This window comes from Dendrobium catenatum, unplaced genomic scaffold, assembly GCF_001605985.2.
Source record: "Dendrobium catenatum unplaced genomic scaffold, ASM160598v2 fragScaff_scaffold_1338, whole genome shotgun sequence".
NCBI classification, from domain to species: Eukaryota; Viridiplantae; Streptophyta; class Magnoliopsida; order Asparagales; family Orchidaceae; genus Dendrobium; species Dendrobium catenatum.
Window position 1 is genome coordinate 1,578,026 of NW_021319800.1, and position 26,158 is coordinate 1,604,183.

At 34.2% G+C, this 26,158-nt stretch overlaps 2 protein-coding genes across 2 annotated transcripts in view; one reads left to right on the forward strand and one right to left on the reverse strand.

Annotated features, from left to right (window-relative positions):
* Positions 1-1,860: 1,860 nt before the first annotated feature.
* LOC110116507 (peroxisomal membrane protein 13) lies at positions 1,861-14,884 on the forward strand. The gene is made up of 5 exons (XM_020850094.2): positions 1,861-2,017; positions 12,991-13,218; positions 13,307-13,602; positions 13,735-13,827; positions 14,388-14,884. The coding sequence occupies exons 1-5, from the start codon at positions 1,987-1,989 to the stop codon at positions 14,607-14,609; spliced, it is 870 nt and encodes a 289-aa protein (XP_020705753.1). The 5' UTR covers positions 1,861-1,986; the 3' UTR covers positions 14,610-14,884.
* Positions 14,885-16,846: 1,962 nt separating this feature from the next.
* The window catches only part of LOC110116438 (ubiquitin carboxyl-terminal hydrolase 25), a 42,080-nt gene continuing 32,768 nt past the window's right edge, over positions 16,847-26,158 (reverse strand). The window contains exon 11 of the mRNA XM_028699555.1: positions 16,847-16,983. The gene's annotated coding sequence lies outside the window, so the exon portion shown is untranslated. The remainder of the gene's footprint in view (positions 16,984-26,158) is intronic.

Genomic DNA, 26,158 nt, shown 5'->3' on the forward strand with positions numbered 1-26,158 from the left:
GACATGCTACCTTGTAGAGCACAACAGAGGTGATATATGTATCATTTGTTACTAGTTATCGTGCATCATATCTTACACGAACTTGGGCTTCTTTACTATAGTGTTATTTGTAATAAATTTTAACACTTCTTTAGGAAAAAAATGTGTGTTTCATTAAAAGCATTTTCCATATCCACAACTAATTTAAAATAAATTTAAGAACTCTTATAAAGAGAGGGTATTATATTCACTTATTTCAAAATAAATTTATTTTGTTATCTAAATATATTTATAAATAATATCATGCTCTTAATGAAATGTATATTTCAAATGTTAACAAACACTCTTCCACTATAGTGTTGATGAAAAATAAATTAAAATTTCAAAACAAAGAGGAACTAACTTACTCCACAATGATATAAAATACACATGAAAAAAGCAATATAAGATTTAATATTAGTAACACAAAATTACACCAATAGGTAAAGATAACATAAAGAAGATTACAAAGCCTTACTTTTTCTAAGCAACAAATGCACATGAGCTTGAAGTTGTGTTTGAGTTGGACAACATTCAAAATGAAACTCAAGCTCATACTAGAGGTTTTACCAATATGTTCCATTTAAAACTTCGTTTTCTTACCTTCAAACAGTACATTATTCATCAGTTTATTGTAGAATTCCAACATAAATTCATCCTCCTTTGAATTCCATGGATGGTAAAGAATATAATGCTCAATATCACTTGTTGTCCTTTGAGCATCATCTAAAATAGCACCCCCTCCTTCATGTCGTAGAACATGATACCGATTGAAGAAAGTTAGCACCAATCAAATGTCAATCAAATTCAAAAAATCTATGTACTAAAAATTTCCAACCAAATGCATTTATGTAATCTCATCTCCTATAGATGTGTATCATCATCGCTTTAGCATGCAAGTGCCAAAGCAAATTAATTGATAGAAGGAATTGTTCTCAATGATCAACTTCACTTGGAGATGCAACACTTCTATAGCAAAGCTTAAGCATGTCATTGATGTAAAATAAAATTTAAATTCATATTAGCATATTTCTTAATAACATACAACTCACATAATAAAATAGGTATGTGTAGTTGATTTGACTATTCTATTTTATAGCTCACATAATTTGATAGGTCTATGTAAGCAAAAACTTCAAATAAAGAACTTTACTGACTTTACATATAACAACTATAGAAGCGTATGCTAATGATGATTTGGCAAATAGCAATCACTTTTACATATAAATTTAGAAATCAACAAAATTATATTACTATAATATAGATGCTTTAAATTAAAAGATAATTACACTCATCAAATTCTTCAAAATATTAAAAAAAATAATGAAATAATATTTTATAAATTTAGAAAGTAACAAAATTATTTTACTACCTCCCAATTTCAATTACATAATTAAAATCAAAACATATTAATTATCTTTAAATTCCGCATCTTATTAAAAATCAATTATTATTGCATCATCATATAATTCAACAACTTATTTAAATTAATTTTAAATATTTTAAAATACATTTGTTTCAAAATAATGTAATTACACATTTAAATTAATCAATTAATGTAATTTAAAATCTAGCTAATTTAAGAGTTATAACTTACTTTAATTTAATAATCCATCTACTTTAATTAAACAAATAATGGATTTCCCATCATCATATAGTTCTAAATTTTATTTTAAAGTACTTTATAAAATTTTCCATAAAATAGTTACAAAATAATATAATTATCTACTTACTAGTTTAGAAATAAATGTATTACTCAATTAATCTAAATCTAATTACTCATTAAGCTAAAAATCGGATAAATAATGAATTCAATAAGTTTAATTTAATTATTCATCACTTGAACAAAACCACACGCGCTTAAGAAAGTTCCGAGGAAGGAAGCAAAGTTGTAATTTTTCTAATATGGCGTTTGGAAGTCCGACCTATTAGGTTCAGGATTCGAAGAGTAGGAGGGGAGAAAGAGGAATGTCGAATCGGGCATTCACGGAGGTCTCAGGTACCTTTGTTTGATTCTTTTCAGCTATTAGGGTTCGGGATTACGTCATATTTGAATTCTGTTTTTCGGATCTTTGGTTTACTTATACAAGGTTTCTTTTTGCAAATTTAGTTGCTAGAACGGTTGAATCTATGATATGTGCTTTCTGTTTGCCCGGTTTAATGATCCATGTACTAAGTCTTGTATGAGAATACCGCCGATGCAAGTTTCTTAGGGTTTTGCATGGGCTGATCGAGTGCAGAGTTCCTGTGGGGAATTTCTGGATTTTTGTTTGAAAAGTATTAATTCAATTTAGGATTGCAATTGTGTTCATGGAGCGATTGGGTGTTCTCGAATAGATTGATCTTTGTTTGCTTGATTTTTTTTTTTTAATTTTCTTACCTTATTTTTTTCATTTGGTTCCATAATGGATTGATGATGTAAATTTAATTTTTTTTCCCGTTATATGATGTGTTGGTTGAATTCGCCCTTCACCCTTTACTCAAGTTTAGATTTATTTATCTAGATGATACCGAGTTCATGCTACTCTGAATTCTTTCTTGTGATGATGGACAAGAGAATTGTCTAGTTGGTTGCGTACTATATTTTGTATGCTTGTGAGGTTTTTTTTTAAATTTTTATTTGAGCTTTTCTTGTTCAATATAATTCCTTATGCTATAATGGTCATCGATGTTGATAAATGGGGCTGCAATCTTCAAATTCAAAATACAACTGATAGAGTGCAATAACATTTGGAATTTGGATAACGCTGCAATCTTCTTTATATTGTAGTTCAGATGACAGTAACTCAAACTGTCATCCATATATCCTAATTCCTGTTAAATATGCTGTTTTGTTCTACTCTGGTGCACATTTTATATTGTTTTATTTTTTATAAATTGTTTGTTTTGCTAGTAAGCTTAGAAGAACTAGATGCATATGAAGCTGCAACATCATTATTCTACCTCCACGGTTTTGTGGTATGAGTTAGAAGGAATCATGAACACTATTTATAGCCCTACAATCTTCTTCTCATAAGCATCATTTTAGACCTTGGCTGTACTTTTTTTTCTTTGACAAAGTGGTATACTCTTCAAGAAGATTAATGATTTGAAATTAGACGTCTTTTCTTGTCTCTGACTCCTAGAAAAGTCAAGCAATGGATTATTGCTGCACAATTTGGTGGTTAAATGGTAAATGGAACAATCTTTTGCTATAGATGATTTACATAAATTGTTTGTTCATGATAGATGCAACTTATACAAAGGATTATGATTATTACCATCATCATTATCATAAGCCTTTTTTCAAATTATTTGAGGTTAGATTTATGAATCCCCACCTCCACTCATTCCTATTTATGTTTAAATGAGGTGATAGCTCTATTTTTTCATAACTTTTTGGCAATTTTATCGTTGGTCTATTATCTCACCACATAAATTTTCTATTTGTTTTCTTGGTGCATCCTTTACTCTTTGATACACTTGTCCAAACCACCTAAATTTTTCCCCATATATTTTGTCTTTCACCCTCTAATGAAAGCATTTCTTACTTATTGAAGACAAAATATATGATACATGAGTCTCTAATTTTTTTCACTCAATTGAAATGGAAATGATCAGACTTTGAAACCCTCTAACCTAAGATTTTTCTCACATAAACCAAAGGATTTTTGGCCAATTAAATGTGGTGATTTAGGTTGTTCCTTTGTGGTTAATTATTTCGTTCTTCTTCTTATCAAGAAAGTTGATATGTAGTTTGATTTTTGGTGAAACACATCTTACATCAATATTTGACACTCAAGGAATGTTCAATACTCGGACGAGATACATATTATTTCCTAGAGATGTGGCAAAACTTGTTCTAACGATAATTTTTGCAGCCAAAGAGAAGGAAAAAATGGTAGAAGAAAAAAATGAGGACTAATTAAGATATGGATCTTATTATATTTGTATGAAATTCATATTATATTCATTTTGGCCATTCAATCAATTCATGCATGCACAACAAATTTTGACCATTTAACTAATTTTTTACAAAATGAGTTGAACAAAGTCATTTATTTTATTTATTAGTACACCACAACTTAATGCTATATGACATAAATACAAGACAACATTGCCAAACAAAACCTTCATCTATTTCAAACTTCTAAGGAAATTCTAATGTTAGGTCTTCTTCACTTATATTTTTTATAAGTAGCTATAAAATAATATTATTGAGGTTTACAACGGTTATAAGAAAGCCATAAGTCTTGTGAAGATTATAGTAATTAAAGCAAAAGTTATAATTTTTAGTGGTTTATAATAAATTAGGATTCATGTCGGGTAGGTCCACTATGGAAGCCATACATTTATTAAGAGGTTTGATGAAGAAAAATAGAGAGAATAAGGAGGATCTACATATGATATTTATTGATTTAGAGAAAGCATGTGATAAAATTCTAGGAGAAGTGCTATGGAGAGTTCTTGAAAAAGAAAGTTAATAACGCTTATATTCTAATTATTAAAGATACGTATGCAAGAGCTATTACTTGTGTTCAAACACAAGGTGGTTTGACCAAGTATTTTTCCCACATCAAGGATGACCTAAGCCCGTATCTTTTTGCTTTAATCGATGGTGTTCTCACTAGATATTTGCAAGAGGATGTACCTTGGTGTATGCTTTTTGTTGATGATATTTTTCTTGTTGATAAGACTAGAGAGGGAGTTAAAGGTAAACTTGAATTATGAAAGTCAACCTTAGAGTCTAAAGATTTTTGCTTGAGTAGATCTAAAATTGAATATATATAGTGTAATTTTAGTAGTAAGAGACCTAGTGAGGGAATTTTGACTTTGGGCAATCATGTCATTAATAAGAGTATACATTTTAGATATCTTGGATCTATTGTTCAGAGTGATGGTTGAAGTGGAGGAATGCATCGAACTTGTTGTGTGATAGAAAATTCCCCTCAAACTTGAGGGAAAATTCTATAAGATGGTGGTGAGACCTACAATGCTTTATAGTGTTGAATGTTGGCCATTAAAAGAGAAGTATAATACTAAGTTAAGTGTTACAGAGATGAGGATGGTCAGGTGGATGAGTGGATTTACCCTTAGAGATAGGATATGAAATGAGCATATACGTGAAAAGGTTGGAGTAGCTGCAGTGGAAGATAAGATTAGAGAGAGTCCCCTTAGATGGTTTGGTCACATAAAACGGTGACCTTCTGATGACCCGGTTAGGAAAGTATATGTATTAAATTTGACTCACATTAAAAAAGATAGAGGTAGAACTAAAAGACTTGGTTAGAAGATATTAGACATGATCTTTCTTTATTATATTTAAACGTGAATTTGACGTTTAACAGGATACAATGGAGAAAAAAGATTCATGTAGCCAACCCCACTTAGTGTGACTAAGGCTTGTTGTTGTTGTTGTATAATAAATTAGGTATTTTTTCTTGTTGATAAAACTAGAGAGCGTTGAAGGTAAACTTGAATTATTGAGGTCAACCTTAGAGTCTAAAGGTTTTTGTTTGAGTAGATCTAAAATCAAATACATGGAGTATAATTTTAGTAATAATAGATCTAGGAGGGATTGTGATTTGGGCGATCAAGTCATTAATATGAGTACACATTTTAAATATCTTGGATCTATTGTTCAAATTGATGGTGAAATGGATGGGGATATTATTAGTAGAGTTCAAGTTGGATGGTTGAAGTGGAAGAATGCATTGGACTTGTTGTGTGATAGGAAGGTACCCCTCAAATTTAAGGGAAAATTCTATATAATGGTTGTGAGACTTGCAATGCTTTAAGGCGCAGAATGTTGACCATCAAGAGAGATGAGGATGCTCAGGTGGATGAGTGGCTTTATTGTTAGAGACAAGATACAAAAAGAGCATATGCGTGAAAAGGTTGGAGTAGCTCCAGTGGCAGATAAGATTAGAGAGAGTCATTTGAGATTGTTTGGTCATATAAAACAGCAGTCTTTTGATGATGTCGTTAGGAGAGTAGATGTATTAGATTTGACATATGTTAAAAAAGGTAGAGGTATACCTCAAAAGACTTGGTTAGAAAATATTAGAAATGACCTTTATTTATTAAATTTAAACGAGAATTTGACTCTTAATATGACGCAATGGAGAAAAAAGATTCATGTAATCGACCCCACGTAGTGGGATAAAGGCTTGATGCTGTTGTTGTATAATAAATTAGATATTTAGGAAAGAACAATAGAGTTTTATATGTTGTATACTGAAAGAGATTTCCACAGTCAATAAAAACATGAGAGCTTCATGCTATCTTATCTTAGAAAACCATAAACAATCAATGAGAGAAGGATTTTCATGTGAAATCCCTTGAAGGGGGAATTAACACGAGGCCTTGTTCAGTTGCAAAAATACACAATTTGTAGAAATTAGTGTAAGGATGGTCCAGCTCTAAGAAAGTGGAGCAATTTCAGCAAAAGATAAATCTTAGGTTGTCATAATGAAGAAAGGTGATACTAACTAGGGCACCAAGATTGGTTATCACGCACGGTTGGTGGCAAACATAGTATAGTGTGTGCTACCAAAGTTCATGCTTTCCCCAGTAGCATGAATAGCATTACGTATAGGTGGCATCAGCTCAAACTGCGCATTTTGTTTGTTATGGGGATTAAACATTGTTTTCTCTTCAAATGATGGCATTATTCAGCATAATTATTGACGTCATATGTGCCATTCTTGTTGCTACTTTTCATGAGTAAGTCAGGCATTACAGTAAGCTTTTTTGTCATATTGTCTTTAAATGGCTACAAGCAACTCATATTTAGCCGAGTTTTATGATGAGGCTAGTTGATAAAAAAAATGCATTAAACATTTGAAGCGATTCAATGGTGTGCAGAAGGGTGTCATCCTATCTAGTATTGATAATGAGGATTTTTTATACAATTTTTTCAATCATAAAGAAAAACCTGCTAAATGAGATAAAAAGCTCCTTTACTATTTTTTAGAGAACCTTTTTTTTCTTTTATCTATAATATACCTTGTAATTTTTCACAATGGGTGATCGAGATCACATTTCCTCTATAAATAAATTTTTTATCTAATAATGTCTAATGCTATGCTAACTCGAACATACTTAGTTTAGTTAGTGATGTTCTGATAGGAAATACTTGAGCTCAAGTATTTCCTAACCAATTTAAAGGCAAAGATCAAAGAGAAACTGCTGTCCAGAGCAGGAAAACTGTAAAAACAGTGGGAAAAATGAGTAAAACTGAGAGAAATTTGGAGAAAAAGACTTGTATTTTACTAATAGATGCAAGGAAAATAACAAAGATACAAGGATCCTCTATTCGAGAGGAGGATCGCACTCTCCCAATCTCTAGAATTCGATCTAGAGCCCTAGCCACCAAAGAAGAACAAGAAAACTCAAAGCAAATCTCACATAACCCTAATCTCTCATTTTCTCCTTACTTAATGCATACAATTCAAAAATAACATAAAAGGACCTAATTGCCCTTGCTTCCACTCCTTTTGGCTCCAAGAATCAATTTGAAAAACGAGTGGACCCCACCCTATTTCCTCCCTACCTGTTCCACCGGCTTCCCTTGCTGTACAACCGGCTTTCTCCTCTGGTAAAAGAATTGAGCCTGCCCAATGGATTGGGCCGGCTAGACCGGTCCATAGAGGACCGGTCTAACATGTTCGTGGCTAAAATCGACAACATTTAGGATAAACAATCTAAACATACTACATCATTGGCAACTATGTCACAAGTGTATTTGTGGTGATGGGTTTAAGTTTCAATGAGTAAACAAGTTGGAATAATTTAGAGAAAGTTTGACATCTCTTGTTCTTTCCAATAGAAATGGGTGATAGTCTCTCCGTTTTCATTTAGATTGACTCCACGAGAATATGCTTTAAGTTGAACAATGCGCTAAAAGTTGGACCATTGAAGGTGCAATGGCTTGGAGATGTTCATCCTTATATGAATTATATGCTAATTAACAAGTATATGTCGTTGCAATTGGAGGGCTATAAAGTGCCTCGTGATGAAGCAAACCAGAGGAGGTTGTTTTGTCACCTCCACCCCCATTACAAGGTACTAACCTATGATGCACCGACACTTCTTTTCAAAGAGACGTGCAGTGTCCGTCATGTATCCGACACGACACGTGTCCGACACTCCAACACTTGTCGGGCACGTCGAAAAGGTGTTTGATTAAAAAAAATATTAAATGCAAATTGGACACTTGTGTCCGACACGTGTTTCTTAAATATTTTATGATTTTTTTAAATATAATTTTTTGTATTTAAAATTTTTACATATTTAAAATATAAAAACTTAATTTCTTATTACCCATTCATCGAATATTCTTATTTTCATTTTTCTTTGACAGTGAAGGTATTTTCATCACCTCTCTCGATGACTGATAAACGACATCGACGTCCAACTCTCGACATCCTAATACTAATCATTTTAAACACAAAATTCTAGTTAAATGATTTATTATTTCTAAATAATTTTTTAAAATTATACTTATTTAATTTTTATGCACTATTTTTAAAATATAAAAACTATAATACCATGTCCAACCCGTGTTCTTGTCCAATATTTTTGATAATTTACGTGTCCCGTGTACGTGTCGTGCCGTATCTGTGTCGTCGTGTCCGTGTCTGTGCATCATAGGTAATAATAGTGGTGAAATTAGTTTTGTCATTGTTGCTTGATTGTTTATCAAGGAAAGCAACTTTCCTTAACCAGGTTATTGTGGTCTCAATTTGATCGGTTTTCCAATTCAAGGATGTTTGAGCCTCCACAGTCTATTCACTTGCAAGTTTGGCGGGGCACATTCAATTTTATCTAATGGTTGACACACCTTTATGTGTTTATTCAAGTACCACTTTTGGTTAGATTAACATCAACATGCGTACTTCATGTTAAAAGTTTTGCTTTATCATATATGAATTTTTGAGGTTCCCAACAATATAAATTTACCATGCAAAAGATGAGAAACATAAAAGTTTGATAAAGTTATTAACTTAGTAGAAGCAATGGTTATATAATCTTAATTAAATGCGAGTAAATCAAGGAAATATAAAAATTTTATTTTGATAAGTTATTAAATGATAATACTAAGAATAAAAGTTCTTTATGAGAGCATAATGGACAAAATCATCATTAGCCATATCTCAACTATTTGGGCTTGGATAGCAAACTTATTTATGCTCGGTTTTATAACTTTACCTTTTTTATTTGTTTCTGTTGAGTGCGGCATGAATTGCATTATAGATTTTGATCAAAACAATGAAGTTGTGTTAGTCTTAACGTTTAAAGAAAATGCTTGTTGGTAAGCTTTATGCCTTTTTGTCCTTATAATTACTACTGTCATGAATATTTTTATTGAGATTTTTGAGTGTTTTGGAAGATATTGGAGCATTTCTGTTACTAAATATTTTCAATGGAATCTTAAAGATTAAAATGATTTCAAATGATTTGAGAAATATTTTGATGCTAATATCTAAAAACAAAAATGATATTTAGATTTAACATATAGAGAAATGAAAATTCGTGTCATTCAATGAAGTTATAGAAGAAGGTGATGGAATATTGTCTTAGAAAAAGAATCATGTTAGCATATGAAAATTAATGTGGAATTATATTGAGAAGATCTACCACTAAGATGATTTTGTGCTAAGGCTTTCAACTGATGAAAAATTTTGAAGAGCAAAATAATGATCTTTATATGGTTTTATTGATCTTTAGAAGGCATATAATCGAGTATTATGTGAACTAATTTGATGCACATCAAAGAGAAAATTTGTCTTAACTATGTTGAAAATTTCAAAAATATATATGATTCAGCATTGACTAGTATTTGAACTAGTTATGGAACTAATTATGGGGTGACAAAAAGGTTTTCAATTTCCCTAGGATTAAATCAAGAATCAACATTGGATAAGTTATGGAGATAATTACAAAATATATTCATGTAAGGTGATTTTGTGTTATGCTATTTTCAAATGATGCTGTTTAATTAATTTGATGTTTTGAAATTAATGAATAGTTAAAATGAAGGATAAAACATTCCTTAAAAATTAGTAGAATAAAAGATTGAGTACGTTGTATCTAATTTTTTGTGGGTATCAATAATTATCAATTTTTAAAAGGCCAAACGATGCATAGATGTGATATAACTTTAAATATCATGGATCTATTGTATAGAATAATGTTAATGCAAAATGAAGATTTATGGTTAAAGTGCTTTGGATGTATGATGCGATAATAGAATATCATTCAAACTTTAAGAAGCAACAACAAAAATAACAAGCCTTTATCCCACTATGTGGGGGCATGAAAACTTGATAGAAATTTTTATAAAATTATGATTAGACCAGTTATGCTATATGAATCCGAGCAATGTGTTGAAAAAGGTCAATTATAGCCATATTATGCATATCAGAAGTGAGAATGTTATAAAATCATATGGGGAACGAGAAAGCATTAATTGGAAACTTATCATAGAAAAGGAAATCTAGAAGTAGTCTTAGTTGAAGATTTTGTTGTAAATAGATGTTATGTGGTTTGGGAATGTACAAAATAATGTAGAAGGCACATCAATAAGAAGGGTAGATAAGATTACTGTGGATGTAGGAAGAAAATGTACAAGCGATAACATGTATAGAAATTTTGCAGAACATTTTGCTAAAAGATCCGAGTAAATTAGATTTAACACTTTAAATAGTTTTCAATACAAACTTAATAGATGCTCATGAGGAAGTTGTTGAGAATTAATATTCATAAGACCTATGCGTAGTAATTGAGACCAGGCTAATGATGAGAATTATTTGGTGAATCTCTATATGCATAAAAAATTTAGCAGATGGCTACTTTCTTGTATCTGCTTGCAACATCAATTTATCTGGTGGCTCCTTTCTTGAAGGTCTTAAAAAGATGTATAAAGTTAACACTTTAGATCCATATGAGATGCATAGATTTGGAGAGTTTTGGAAGAATATATAATGATTTAGTAAATAAATTATTTTAATAGAATTTTGAAAACTAAGAGGATGTCAAATAATTGATTGAAGTAGAGTATCTTAGTACTAACATTTTAGAACAAAGGTGATGTTCAAAAATTTTGCTAACTATACAAGAATTGAATTTATTAGTAATGCAAAAAGCTATTGGAGGCTCTGTTTAAAATTGCGCAATAAGAGGCGCGCCTCAGCGCAATTTGACCCAAAACCGCCTCGAGGCTTACGCAATTCCTCTCCTGGCAGAGGCGTACGCCTCACTTGGACTGAGGCGCGCCTCAGAGGCGCAATTGTGCAATTCTGGCTGAGGCGTACGCCTCAAATATATGCTTAGTACCGCTCAGTATATGCTCGGTACCGCTCAGTATATGCTCGGTATAGCTAGGTTTTTGCTCGGTACTGCAAGGTACATGCTCGGTACCGCTCAGTATATGCTCGGTACAGCTAGGTATTTGCTCGGTACAGCTAGGTATTTGCTTGGTACATGCTCTGTACCGCTCAGTATATGCTCGGTACCGCTCAGTATTTGCTCGGTACTGCTAGGTACATGCTCGGTACTATGTAATATTAAAGTTTTAGGTGTTAAATATGTAAATAGAATAGTATAAAGTGGCATGTATGTAAATCTCCTATTATTAAATATATGTATAATGGAGTATTTTTTAGTATTTGAAATATTGTGGTGTGACCTATGTCAAATTATTATAACTTTACATGAATGATCAATAGTGCAGATATATGATTCAAATTGGTGAGACATTCGTTGAAATCATGAAACTATTTAGAGGAAAATTTTAGAAGATTTAAGGCCTTAGAAGTAATTGAACTTTTAGTTGGCATTATAACTATTATTAGAAGATAAGGGAGTACATTGGAGGAGGTATGATAGACTTAAATATTAGATTTTTTATATAAAATAATGAAAATATAAAAACGCTATAAATTCTAGAGTTAAGGTTAGACAGTTAAAATGGAGAAATATCATTTGAGTTTTATATGATAACAGGATATCATGGAGACTTGAAGATTAATTTTGTGAATTATAATTAAGCCATGATATTGTATGGATTTGAATGTTGAGCTATAAAAAAACTTTAATATCTAATCTATTATGGTTGAGATGAGATTATTAAGATGGATGCATGACAAAAGTAAGAGGGATAAATTAAAGAATGATTATATTATGAGGTAAAATTAAGAATGATAAATTAATGAATGATTATATTAGGAGAATTGTTGGAGTGACAATTACTGAAAATAAGATTTCTGAAATAGACTTTTAGATGGTTTGGACTTGTGTAATGAAGAGTAAAAAATGTGCGCATTAGATCAATTGATAGAATTAGTGTTAAAAGGATTAATAAGGAAAAGTGGTAGACCCTAGATTACATGAATAGAATTTGTTTGAAATGATTTACAAAGGACAGATTTGACACCTCAAATATCTCTCAACTGGAAGAAATGAGGATTTATGACTTCAATCTCAAATTGTTGATACTAATGATGATGATGAGATATTTGTGGGTACCAATTGAACTTGAATTTCATTGGATATTCCTCGAGTCATATTTTCCACGTTCAAAGGCCTTCGCAAATTCTGACAATAATTTGCGTATACTGAATATGAGTATTCTTTAATTTGTGGCAACCAGAGAACAATGCTGTTATGAGTAGCTTGAGAAAGTTCTGATCTAGACATCATGAACTAGTGTTAATATACAGCAACCTCAAATATGCAATACCTTCTGAACTATGTTAATTAATTTGCATTGTTGTCTAATTTGTATGCTTCAATAATCTGAAATCAAACACGAACTCTCTCTCTCTCTCTCTCTCTCTCTCTCTAGAATGAGTGATAAATTGTCAAGTATGTGGCTTAAAACTTGTGATCTTAGAGAAACAGCCTTCTCTTCTAATCAATGGATCCAAAACCTCTCTCTCTCTCTCGCATGTAAAGCAATAAATCTCCCTCATGATAATTTTATTTCAGGAGCTACACCCCCACCAAAACCTTGGGAACGAGCTGGCTCCTCTTCAGGTCCAGCCCCATTCAAGCCTCCATCTCCTGGCAGTACAAGCGACATTGTTGAAGCTTCTGGGACTGCAAAGCCTGGAGAGGTGGTTTCTAATACTGGGAATACAACCGCTAACAATAGCGTAATTGCGAGGTCTCTACCTACTAGACCTTGGGATCAAAACTATGGAAATAGCTATGGAGGTACAGAAATATTGATTTGAAATATCATGTTCTTGTTTCAATAGCTCTATTTTTCTAATATGCAACTATATTCTCTTCCTGAATGTAGGCTATGGGTCAAATATGAACTACAATACAGGATATGGTTCTAGCATGTATGGTGGATCATATGGTGGATTAGGTGGTTCTTATGGAGGTGGTCTTTATGGAAATAGCATGTATAATAGAGGGGGCTATGGAGGTTTTAATGGAGGATCTAGCATGTATGGTGGCATGTACAACAGTAATTTTGGAGGGCCAATGGGTGGTTATGGCATGGGTGGCCCTTATGGGAATCAAGATCCAAATAATCCATATGGGCCAACATCATCTCCACCAGGTTTCTGGATGTCCTTTCTCCGTGTGGTGAGTAATATTTTATCATTCATTTTCGTGTATGCAATTTGGTATTCATTCCAATAATTTTAGGGTTCTCGTGATCTTGCGGATTACCTTCTTATTCCCGCTATAATAATGTGTTTGGACCTTATTTTTCAGATGCAAGGTGTGGTGAATTTTTTTGGACGGATTTCAATTCTAATCGATCAGAATACTCAAGCTTTTCACATGTTTATGTCGGCTCTTCTTCAGGTTTGCCTTTATTTCAATCTGGGATGATAAATCTCTTAACCATATTAGTGACATGTTTATTCAGTATTTACTCCCTAAGTAGCAAGAATAGTTGTCAAATTTCCACTTTTATGTGATTAAGGTTTCATTTGGAATAGCTTTCGTTCAGTACAAAAATTTTAATGTTTGTACTAAAATGTTGCTTTAAGAAGCAATAAAAAAGCCGTCCCAAAGAAAGCTTAAAAGTTTGAGATGGAATTGAGCTTGCAGAGCAGAGTCCATTTGCGACAGCTTTTTGCAATGCATTGTTTTTGAGATAGCTGCCACATTGTTGCATGGCTGTTATTTTTTTCTTGTTATTTTTTAGAAATTTCTATGATGTGACATTATGTTTTGCAGCTATATTTGCTAGTATGTTAGCTATAATAAAGCTAATGCCTTTGTCAAAAGAAAAGCAAATTACAATATACTCATAATTTTCAAAATGTTACTTTCCATATAATAATGTTGCAGCTATGTTTGCAAATAGTTAAAACCACCTGAAGTGATTTTCATTGCTACTCTACTCGAATGCTTTGCAGCTTTTTGATCGCTCAGGCATGTTATATGGTGAGCTTGCAAGGTTTGTTTTAAGGTTACTAGGAATCAGGACAAAACCAAAGAAGCTTCCACAAGCTGGAGCTGGTCAGCTCCCAGGTGCTGAAGGGCCGGAGCAGCGTTTGCTGGAGGGGCCAAAAGCAGCACCTGGACAGTCATGGGACAGTGTTTGGGGAGCAGCAGATGCTCCTAAAGGTGCCAGCTGATCAATATTCACTTAGAGGTATGATTAAAAGAGGAAAAGAAATTGTTATCGTTAAATAACATAAAATGTCATAATAAGACTTTGTTATGGCTTATTTATTTGTTTTGCTTGTATATGCTGAAAGCTTTTTGAGCAATGCGTTAAGTATGAATTAGGAGACTCATGTATTTTTTGATGGGCTGTGTAGTGCTTTCTTCTATGTCTGATAATTCTATGTATAGTTCATGCAAATGATGCCGTGAACCTCCCTTCATATTTGTAATTTGTTTTCTTATCCTCTGTAGATTGTTTAAATGCACATCGATAGTATCGGATAGCTGATGACAGGAACTTTTATTTGGTCCGGTGAACGTACGTAGAGGAACGTCCGGTCGGCACTAAATTCCCGTCAAAAAATTCGATATTTGCTCGGTACAACTAGGTATTATTTGATAATAACGATGAATACCGCTCTTTGAAGACCAATACCGAGTTATACCGAGCTATATCGAGAAATACCGAGTTGTACCGAGTTTTTTTAGGAAAAACTCGTTACAATTTTTGTATAACTCGATATTGCTCAAGATAGCTCGAAATAACTCGGTATTGGATCTTTACATGATGTTATTCCTCATTATTATTTGATATTGCTCGGTGTTTACTCGGTACAACTCGGTATTTGGCGGGAAATTGCCTCCGACCGAACGTTCCTCTACGTTCGGTCGGAGGACGTAATAATTGTTCTGATGACAGAGGCATAACCATCCGGTTTTGGAGAAATGTGTGCAAATAGTATAATTTGGCAATTATCGGACAATTTTAGAACATCGGATTTTTTTGGGATAATTTTTTAAAATATATATATATAAACAATTGACTTGAGATTGAGCTTTTGTTCTCGTTATTAACTTCAGTTTTATTTGGGATAATTTTTTTTTTAAAATGATTTTTTAGTATAAAAATTTTTACACTTAATATCAGGCAGCATTACAGTTAATCTGATTATAAACCTCTTGTTTCTAATTGCGATTAACCCTCAACAAGTTGGGAGAGAATATTATTTGTTCGTTTGGTTCACAAGGAGAAATCAGAATCCAACAAATCTCATGATTTTGTTTTTTTACGACAATAGTTTTAAATTTCCTCAACTATGAGAATTTTTATTTGGTCCGGTGAACGTACGCAACTCTACGTTCGGCCGCCAGTAGAATCGCGCCATGTGTTTTCATTATTTACCGCGCGCCTCGATAACCCGACCCGGAACGGACCCAAGATTGCTCGGTATTGCTATATATTGGTCGATTTTGCTCGGCAATAACCAATACCGAGCAAATACCTAACAATACCGAGCAAATACCGAATTTTTTCTAGCAAAACCGAGCAAATCCCTAGCAATACCGAGCAAATCCTGAGCAAATACTAAGTTGTACCGAGTTGTAAAAAAACTCAGTACAACTCGGTATTCGCATGATATTGGTCTTCACAGAATGGTATTTCTCATTTTTGCAAAGCAATACCTAGCAAATACAGAACATTACAGAGAAAATCGTGAACATAGCATTCCCAGGTTCCGCTCCGGGTCAAGTCGTCGAGCCGCGCGGTAAAGAGTAAGAGCACGTGACGACATGTTATTAACGACCGAACGTAACTCTACGTCCGGTCAGATGACGTAATAATTGTTCCAACTATGAAGACCAAGAACTCTCTCCTTTCAATACCATCAATTTTAATCTTAGAAAATAGAAAATAATTAACGTATATTTCAGAGCAGGATAATTTTTGCACTAAAATATTCCTTATGTATTACTTAAATATAAGATGATAAAAGAGCTTCGATACATTTTTATTCCCTTTTATGGCAGGCTATTTGTCATTACCATGTTGCTTTTACTTGAAATAAAAAATTAAGCTTTGGAACGACTTTCTTATTATTTGTAAACTTATTTTTTATATAAATTTTTTTTTAAATAGAAAAAAATAATGATCTAAAGCTATCAAATGGGATGGCCCTATTTTTTAAAGTAATTTTTTAGTTCAAAATTTTTAATTTGTGAACTAAAAAGCTATTTTAAAAAGTCAAAAAAAAAAACCATCCCAAATGAAGCCTTAATCACGATAATAAAAATATCAATAAAACATAAATATTAAAAGAAGCTAAGTTACGCAAATGTTCCAACGAAAGATAATATAAACTGCATGCCAGCTCATCTTACTAAACACTACGCCAAATAAATTAGATATTTAGAGCAAAATCAAAGCTGCTTCAACGCGTTATCAATTATTTGGGGGTTTACGCAATTTAAAAGAAAATAAGCATTCAAGTCAATATCTATCCAGCCTTCAAATTTACGAGAACAGAAACCTTAAACATGTGAACGGAGATCAATATTCGAAACCTGAAAGCCACGTAAAATATACCTTAATTAGTTTGTAATCTGGAAATATGCAGACATTAATATCTTGCGGACAACTTTCTATTGGGAACACAAAAATGGGCAACTTCAAATTTCGACAATTATCATAAGTCTAGTTAAATAGCAACGAAAAAAATCTTAAGATAATGAAAAAACATTCAAAAAAATATAAAGGAAATTAAGAAAATGAAAATAAAATAAGCTAAAAACAAAATAAAAACAAAAACAATTAAAGAAATAAAAAAGAATAAAAAATCAAATTAATTAAAAATAAATAAAAAGGTTAAGCTTAGGGCCACCCAAAAACCCGACCAGAAAAATTCGGGTTTAAGTCAACCCGTTTGTGAAACAGGTTGGGTCCGGGTTCGGATTTTATGACCCGTTTGAAAAATGGGTCGGGTTCGAGTTGGCCCGACAACCCATGGGTCGACTCGTTTAACATGTATCCTGCGCGACCTAACCCGATTTTATGCTGGCCTCGCCTAGCTGCGTTTCTAGTTTCCGGCCCTACCTTGCACTGGCCTCACCCAGATGCTACAAGATCGCGCATGTCGCTGGCCTCGCGACTCGGGTTCGCAAGATCGATGCCCTCGCCTCGAGTCTCGCCCCTACCCCGGAAGCCACTAGCCTCGCGAGTCACGGCCCTCGTCCCATCGCCCGCACTCTTGCCCAGCCGTTGGACCACTGGTCACGCAAGTCGCACCTTGTCAGCGGCTTCGGATTGACATTTTGCAAACGGGTTGCGAGTCGGGTCGGGTCAACCCGGCAAACCGCACGGGTCAGGTCTAGGTTAGAAATCCCGACCCATTCATAAAATCGGGTTGGGTTTGAGTTGACCCGTTTAGACCAGGGTCAAGTCGGCCCGACCCATCGACCCGTTTTGACACCCCTAGTTAAGCCCACTTTTACATAAAAATAAAAACACTCGATTTCCAAACATATCTAAATTCTAAGTCTTTTCATAAAAGAGGATGGATTATGGGAGTGTGTGACTTGAACTTTTGATTGGCCCATGCAGATATATGATTTTATCCGCCACATTGGAATTCATAACCCAATGTGTCTCTGCATCCAACCATCACATCACCTAAGTCCATTTATGTAGCATACGACAGGCCGATTTGCTTGAAGAGACAATTTTTTATGATCATACAAAATCATTAATACTTAAAACCCTCTTATATATAACTAAAAAAAAATGTATTCATATGAAGTAAAATTTAATTTGCGCATGCACCTTCAAGGCATAGAAAACCTCATATATTTTGAATGAAAAAGCGCGAGCCTCGCCCAAGCTAGAAAATAGTAAGCCTCAAAGGCACTTACTAGACACCTCATAATGAGGCGTCCTTCTAGACATACAACATGACTGCCTTTTTAAACCACTGCCCTATGCTACATAAATGGACTTTAAATTCTAAACTGCGCTAAATTCTAAGTGAAAATTTAAGAGACTAGTAAATATCTTATCAAGCCTTAAAGGAAATGGCTTCCTTCAAAACAACCGATCACCACTGCCCCCACCACAATCAACCAATGGCTTGAAGAAAAGACTGAACCACGACACCCTGAAATTCTCAGCGCCCAGCATCAGCTTCATATGAGTAGATAGTAACCAAGATAGCACACATAACAAATACTATATGAAATTTGACATGTCAACATTAGTCAAAACTACATCATTTTAGGAAAGATTGTATTCAAGGCATGGTATTTATCAATCTTTGCTTCTTTTTTTTTAACATCAAAAAAAAAAAAAAAGCACAAGAAAATACTGCAGCTTACTTGCATAGTCAGTCACCTCCCTCGCAAGCCAAGTGTGAGGTGATCAAGATCAATCAATATAAGCCTTCAATCAAGTTTCATTCAACCATGGCCTTTCCTCCCTTCACCATGATACAATGTGTGATCAAATGTGGTGGCACTATCTTGTTAAACAAGAATTAATCAAACCCTCTCTAATTAGAAATCAATTTCTAATTTAATTACGTATCCTATTACATCATGTGGTCTGAATTTCTTCCTTGGGGGTTCTTTGGAGAGAGCTTCGTAGTGATTCCTTTTAAGTTCTTTGATGAGGTTTCTCTTTATTCTCCCTCTCTCCCTTGTTACTCCACCAATTTTGGTCATCGAGTATTGTCCAGCAACTTCCACACAACCCCAACACTACCAGTAAAACTTCTATTACATCACTTGTGGAACCTTCAACAACAGTACCACAAGAGGTTACTTCTGAAGCTACCCCCACGCCCACTCAAAAATAAAAAATAGTAGTAAAATTTCTCCACCCATTAAACATACCTTCACCCTAAACCCTGTAGTTCCTCCTAACCCAAAATTATCATTGACTGCACCTCCTAAATCTACAAAAACTGATCAAAGTTTTCCGGTTATTTTGACTCGTCTAATAGTGGTAAACAATAGCAAATGCATTCAAATGAAACCCTTTAGGAACTTTGGTTCAACTCAAACCTCATTATTTGATCACTACTGATTCAAGCAAATTAGCATAGGTTTTTAAGTGTGTGGAGGTGAGGTTATGGAGGTGTGGTAAAGATGAAGCAACACAATAATCTAATTTGAATCATGAACATGATGATCAATAGCATCAAGAGAAAGTATGTGATACAATGGAGGGTCGGATTACCATCCTTCGATGCTGCACCAACATTTCTCTTTAAAGAGATATGTAGTGTCCAACACGTGTCTAATACGTGTCAAGCACGCCAAAGACATACCGAATAAAAAAAAATATTAAAATAAATTGAATATATGTGTCTGAAACACGTGTATTAAATATTTTATGAATTTTTTTTGAAATATAATTAGTTGTATCTCAATCTTTTATTTACTAAAATATTAAAATGAAATTTCTTATTTGCTCTCTACAGCCCAAATTAATCGCCCGTGCTCAATTTCTCATTCCTAAGACATTCCAATTTCCATCTCTCTAGCGGGCTTATGAATAGGGGTGTCAATATTTGACACAACCCAAAACCTGACCTTGATCTAACCTAAAAAAATTTAGGTTCAGGTCAACCTGTTTGCCAAATGAGTTGGGTTTCGGTTCGAGATTCCGACCATTTATAAAATCGGGCAAGGTTAACATTAACCCAAAACCCCGAAATCAACCTGAAATGACCCGGATCTACACACTCGCACGCTTGAGATTAGTGAATGCCCGTAGCCCTTCCATGCTCCGCCTCGAGCGCGCACAAGCAGCACTGGCGTTTGCACCCAGGGGCCCGCACCACTCCTATAACTCAGTCACCTCGCCCGCACAATGCTCCCGCGCCTGTGCCAAGCTCGTTGCTCATCTACAATGCGCTCGCCGCTCGCTCGCAAGCCCTCGCACCCTTACGTCCACACCGCGTTGGCCTAGCTCTCACGTGCGTGCCCCGCAATCACCCAACATGATGATCAATAGCCCTCGCATGCAAACTTGAAGTTAGACAACAATTGAATTTATGCTGAAACCAATGAAGGACCCATTGCCAATCTTATGCATTGCAAAAATCCTTCCTCTTTTTATTCATTATACAATCAAATTCTCATATATCTAAACGAATGCATCAGCCACAAGATGCCATTTACGGTAAAGAATACATTGATCTATATCAATCATTGGGTTGTCCACAATCACATCAAACGACTTATCTTCACGGCGTCCAATTTTCAAAAAATATAGCGTTAAGAATGTTAGTCGACGTTATATGTCCAAGCCGTTCAATAAACCTCTTTTGCAAAAATCTCCAACCCGCCTCATTCAAACTGGCTCCATCCCAATAAAAGGGAATCTTCATAACTTTGATGTGTTTGTGCCATAATATGTAGTCTTCACTGTCTGAACAGGAATGCATGCAGTACCAATAAATGTCATCCGATTTGGTCATCTCCTCTAACTAATCATCAGTGGAATGCAATAAACGTTCATTCAATCAACTGTTACCCTCCACAATCAATTTCTTCAAAGAGGATTTGTGTATCCTATACATTACATACGATGATACAACAAGCACTAGAAGATTTGTAGAGAAAATTAAGAATGCAGGATATCAATTATATGCATCCAAATAAGGAGATATGCTCAATTTATAGGAGAAGTCCATCAAATTACAAGATCTATTATCAGTTGGTAAGAAATAAATGCATAGCCTGATTTGACATTACTAACAAATTTGACAATACGAACTGATTTGATAACACAAGCTAATTTGACAATACATATTGATTTGATAGCACAGACTGATGTGATAAAACATAACGATGTTACAACACTAATTTATATTTTTTAGGATTATTACATTTGAGTTGTGATTTGAGAATACAAACTATTTTGACACTACAAATTTATTTGACAATACATGTTAATTTTGATAATACGCATATATTATGACAAATATTGGTAAAATATTTTATAACATATATGGCAAATCAGGGCGACAAATCTCATTGTCATCAACGAGCACATAAATCGTTAGATTCTTAGCCTCATGCAGTAGAAGATACGTTCCGAGCATCGCTGCACTACGCGTTGCCCATAGGGCCGCTGCTCCATATCAAGTATAAGTTCATATTTCAATTATATGCATACTCTTAATTATAGTTAATGAGATAATAATTTCATTTAAATTAACAGGTTTCAATGTTACTACGAGCTGGTCGCTTACATATGACATGAGAGTAGTTAGTTGTCTGTTGAATATTCATTTATGAATTATATCTCGCTAGAATAAATCTTATCTGGCACGTACTTTATATTATATAGCACCACCACTACCTGATCACTGCTCTTGTCGAGCGATGGTGCTCTTCCACGGACACATTTTATTTGTCTGTAGGAAAAATAATCATTATCCTACATGATGTGCAGGTTTTTCTCGGACTTAGGGTGGTGTTATTGTTAGGCCACCTGTTGTGGGACCTAGTCTACGATGGGATATTTTGCATGATTGTTATGAAGAACTGCTCGTTACTCATCCTAATCCGGAGATAGTATACCACCACCACCCAAATGAGAATGTTCAGGCTACTTTTGGTATGAGGACATTCACAAATCAACTCGATTATGCCATTGCGCTGGTTGCTATACACCTTCTACAGAGAGTCCTATGATGATTTGGATGTTAATATGTTCATGCAGCATATTAGAGCATATATTTTGTACATAATTAGTTGTTTCCTCATGCCATATTGCTCAGTGTAACATGTATTATTACAGTACCTACCACTTATGAAATATTTGATGAAGTCCAATATGATGTCACTAGGCAGTTTGGTCCTCGCAAACTTATACAGAGAACTATATTTGATGACGAAGCCCGCCAGATTACATATTGCAAGATGTTTGATAGTATTGCAAGTTTGTTCTTGGGAGCGACTACAAGTTGGTAAATCAACACTTTGAGTGTCTGTTTTTTCCAATATTGTTGAAAAATCTCTTGGTCAGAGGTATAATTTGTGGTTACATTAACGTGAATCATATGCCATAATATATTCATTTGTTGTAATATTTATATATTATTATACGTACAGGTAGGCAGATGACCGTTTATGAGAGGTCTCAATTAAGAACTTGTTAACTTATCAGGATGAGCTGGATGGACTACTTTAAAGCTAGGTACCTATTTGTAACATGGATTTTTTTAATTAAATAAAAAACTCATTTGACCGAATCTTATCTTAACAGTTTACGATGACACCATACAATGGTGAACTTCTTGCGAGGCTACCTCTTAATGCTAGGAGTCCTCAGAGATATGCAGGGCACAAGTACCGTTGATTAGTTGGAAGCAAGTTGAGTGGTACATGGTTGATCGAGTGATGCGCTAATTTCTAGATATTCAGTCCACAGATATACAACCCATCAAAATGATCTTCAAGCGAGTTAATGGCTATGGCAGAGCTAATGTTGACTATACATTGTATCATATGAATCACATTACTCTGTGGAATAATAGGCACGAACATATCATTTCAATTATTTCACCCGAGGGAAATGGAAGGTAGGAGTTATTTGCATACATGAGACTATCGGTCATGGACTTCCTTATACATATTAAATATTCCACAACAACCTCAGGAGTCGTTCTACCCGAGTTCTCTAGACGAGCAGGTGATGGTAAGTATGGTTGATTCAGATGCTCAACTTATTTAATTACTCATAATTTTAAGTAATATTGCATTGCCTAAAAACAGGCTGATTACATCAAGCGTAGTAAGCGTATCACTCATCGATTCGCTGGTCAGCACGGCATAAATTGTATACATAATTATTATAAATTATTCAATAATTAATTTACAGTAATTTTATTTTAACTAAAATGTTCAAATATAACTAAATTCGTAACTAATAAACTATCATAATTTCGTCAGAACCTATTATTACTCATATAATAAACTAAAAATACTTATAATTCATTTTAATCTTAATTAAAATATATATAATTATAATTCATTTTAATCTTAATTAAAATATATATATAAGGAAATCGGAACTTTAAATTCGATTTTATAGAAACCATAATTTATTCATCCGGTTTTTATAGAAATCAGAATATTAAAATCTGCATGAACAAATTCCGATTTATATATATTTTTGTTTGTTATGTGATTGATTTGCTGTGCTTCTTCATTAAAAAAAAATTTCTGTTTAGCATGAGTACTTTTGCTTCTTTAGTTTAGTTATCCTAAAAAATTAATTCACATAAGTTATTATTTTATTTATGTGAATTAAATTGTAATATTATTATTATTCTTGAATTAATTAAGAAAATTAATCTAATATGCATAATTATTTTAGTCATTAAATATTAATCTAAAAATTATTATTTAACTATTTATTCTATTATCAAATAGAATGATTAAAAAAATTTTAATTTTTAGTTCAATTGAGTTATATAATCATCAAATTACAGAATACAAGTCACAAAAATAAAATATAAATTTATATCATAAAAAAAGATATATGATCTAATTACATCAACACAACTTACATGATATCAATCTTCTGCCCTACATCTTACATTTGGGGATGACTGAACTCTCTAGTGTGTACCTATCAGATGGTCGGCATCTCCTCGGATCTAACTGGGACTCCACAGCATCTCTACTTTGTCTACCTAAGTCTGCAGTGCTTTGGGTTGGTTTAGTTCGTTGGAGGAGCTCATTCTGTTGTATAGGAGAGTGTGGCAATCCGAACGAATTCAACCATGTCGGGATCTGCACACCCGACATGTGTAGCAGCACTTGCTGTGATGCTTGAGTTTCTGTCTGGTAAGTAGAAGCACTACTACCCCATTATAAGCTGTATTGATTCCAATATTGTCTTGATGATCCTGCCTCTTATAAACCCCCCCCCCCCAAAAAAAAAATCATGTTAGAGATTCTCCAGCCGAACTGCAGTCGCGTGTATGGAGTGGCTTTTTGCTCCAATGGATCGCCAAAAAATACGCCAATGGCATGCGGATGAACAGTCCGACGCCAATATTGGTGTTGGACTGTTCACCTACGCCAAAAAAATCGCTCTATTTTTTTGCTTCGAGGGAAAGGCGCAAACAAGAGAGCGCGGGAAAGAACGGGAAAGAAGAGAAATGGAGTTCCATTGGAGATGAATTGCGGCATTTTGAAGTTTTCTGCCATTATAGAGTGAAAAATGGAGTTTTCGGTTCGAGATGCCCTTAGGAAATCTTGCAACGAATTGTGATGACGCAACAAAGTCTCCAGACCCAATATACATTGCCTGCCTGACTGGTTCATATGCCGTTCTTGCATGGCTGTTCTCTCCCATCATCCTGGACTGAGCATCTGATGTTAGACCGCCTTAACATCTAAGGCTCATCATGATCTCTGCTGGACTATTGTCTCTCATGCTCCTCACCGGAATCAAGCTATAATTAATAAATAAAGAAGCCTCTAGCTTGGAGTCCAGCTCATCACAATCATCAAGTGCCTGTTGCATAGAGCTTGCACTTTCATCATGCTGACTGGCGAATCGGTGAGTGATAAACTTGCTATGCCTAAACCGGCCTATTTTTAGGCAAAGTAATGTTACTTCAAATTATGAGTAATTAAATAAGTTGAGCATTTGAATCAACCATACTAACCAGCAATCGCTCGCCTGGAGACCTCAGGTAGAATGTCTTCAGATGTTGTTATGGAATATTCAATATGTATAAGGAAACCTACAACCGGCACCATCTCATGTATATAAATAACTCCTGCCTTCCATTTCCCTCACGTGGAATAATTGGAATGATATGTTCTCATCTATTATTCCACATAGTAATCTGATCCATATGATACCGTATCCAGTCAACATCAACTCTGTCGTGGCCATCAACTCGATTGAAGGTCCTTTTGATGTGTTGTAATATTTGTGGATTGAATACCTCGAAATTGGCACATCACCCAATCAGCCATATGCCACTCAACTCGCTTCCAGTCAATCAATGGTACCCATGGTCTGCATATCTCTGAGTACTCCTAGCATATAGCAGGTAGCCTCGCAAGAAGTTCATCATTGTATGGTATCATCGTAACCTATTGAGACAAGGTTTGGTCGAATGAATTTTTTATGCAATTAAAAATGCATAAAAAATTCATGTTTAAAACTTACGAACATGTAATACTTGGCTCTAATGCAGTCCATCCAGTTCGTCCCGATAAGTTAACAAGTTCCCAGTTGAGACCTCTCGTAAACGGTCCTCCACCCACCAGTACATTTAATGATGTTTAAATATTACAATAAATGAATATATTATGGTATATGATTCACGTTAATGAAACAACAAATTACATATGTGACCAAGAGATTTTTCAGCAATATTGAGGAAAGCGGACACTCGAAGTGTTAGTTTACCAACATGTAGTCGCTCTCAATACCAAATCTGCAGCAGTGCCAAACATCGAGCAATATGCAATCTGGTGGGCTTCATCGCCAAACAAAGTTCTCTGAATAAGTTTGTGAGGACCGAACTACCTAGTGACATCCTAATGAAATGCATCAAATCTTTTATAAGTGGTAGGTATTGTAATGATACATGCGACCCTGAGCAATTTGGCATGAGGAAGCAGCTAATCATGTACAAAATATATGCTCTAATATGTTGCTTGAACACATTAGCATCCAAATCATCATATGACTCTGTAGAAGGTC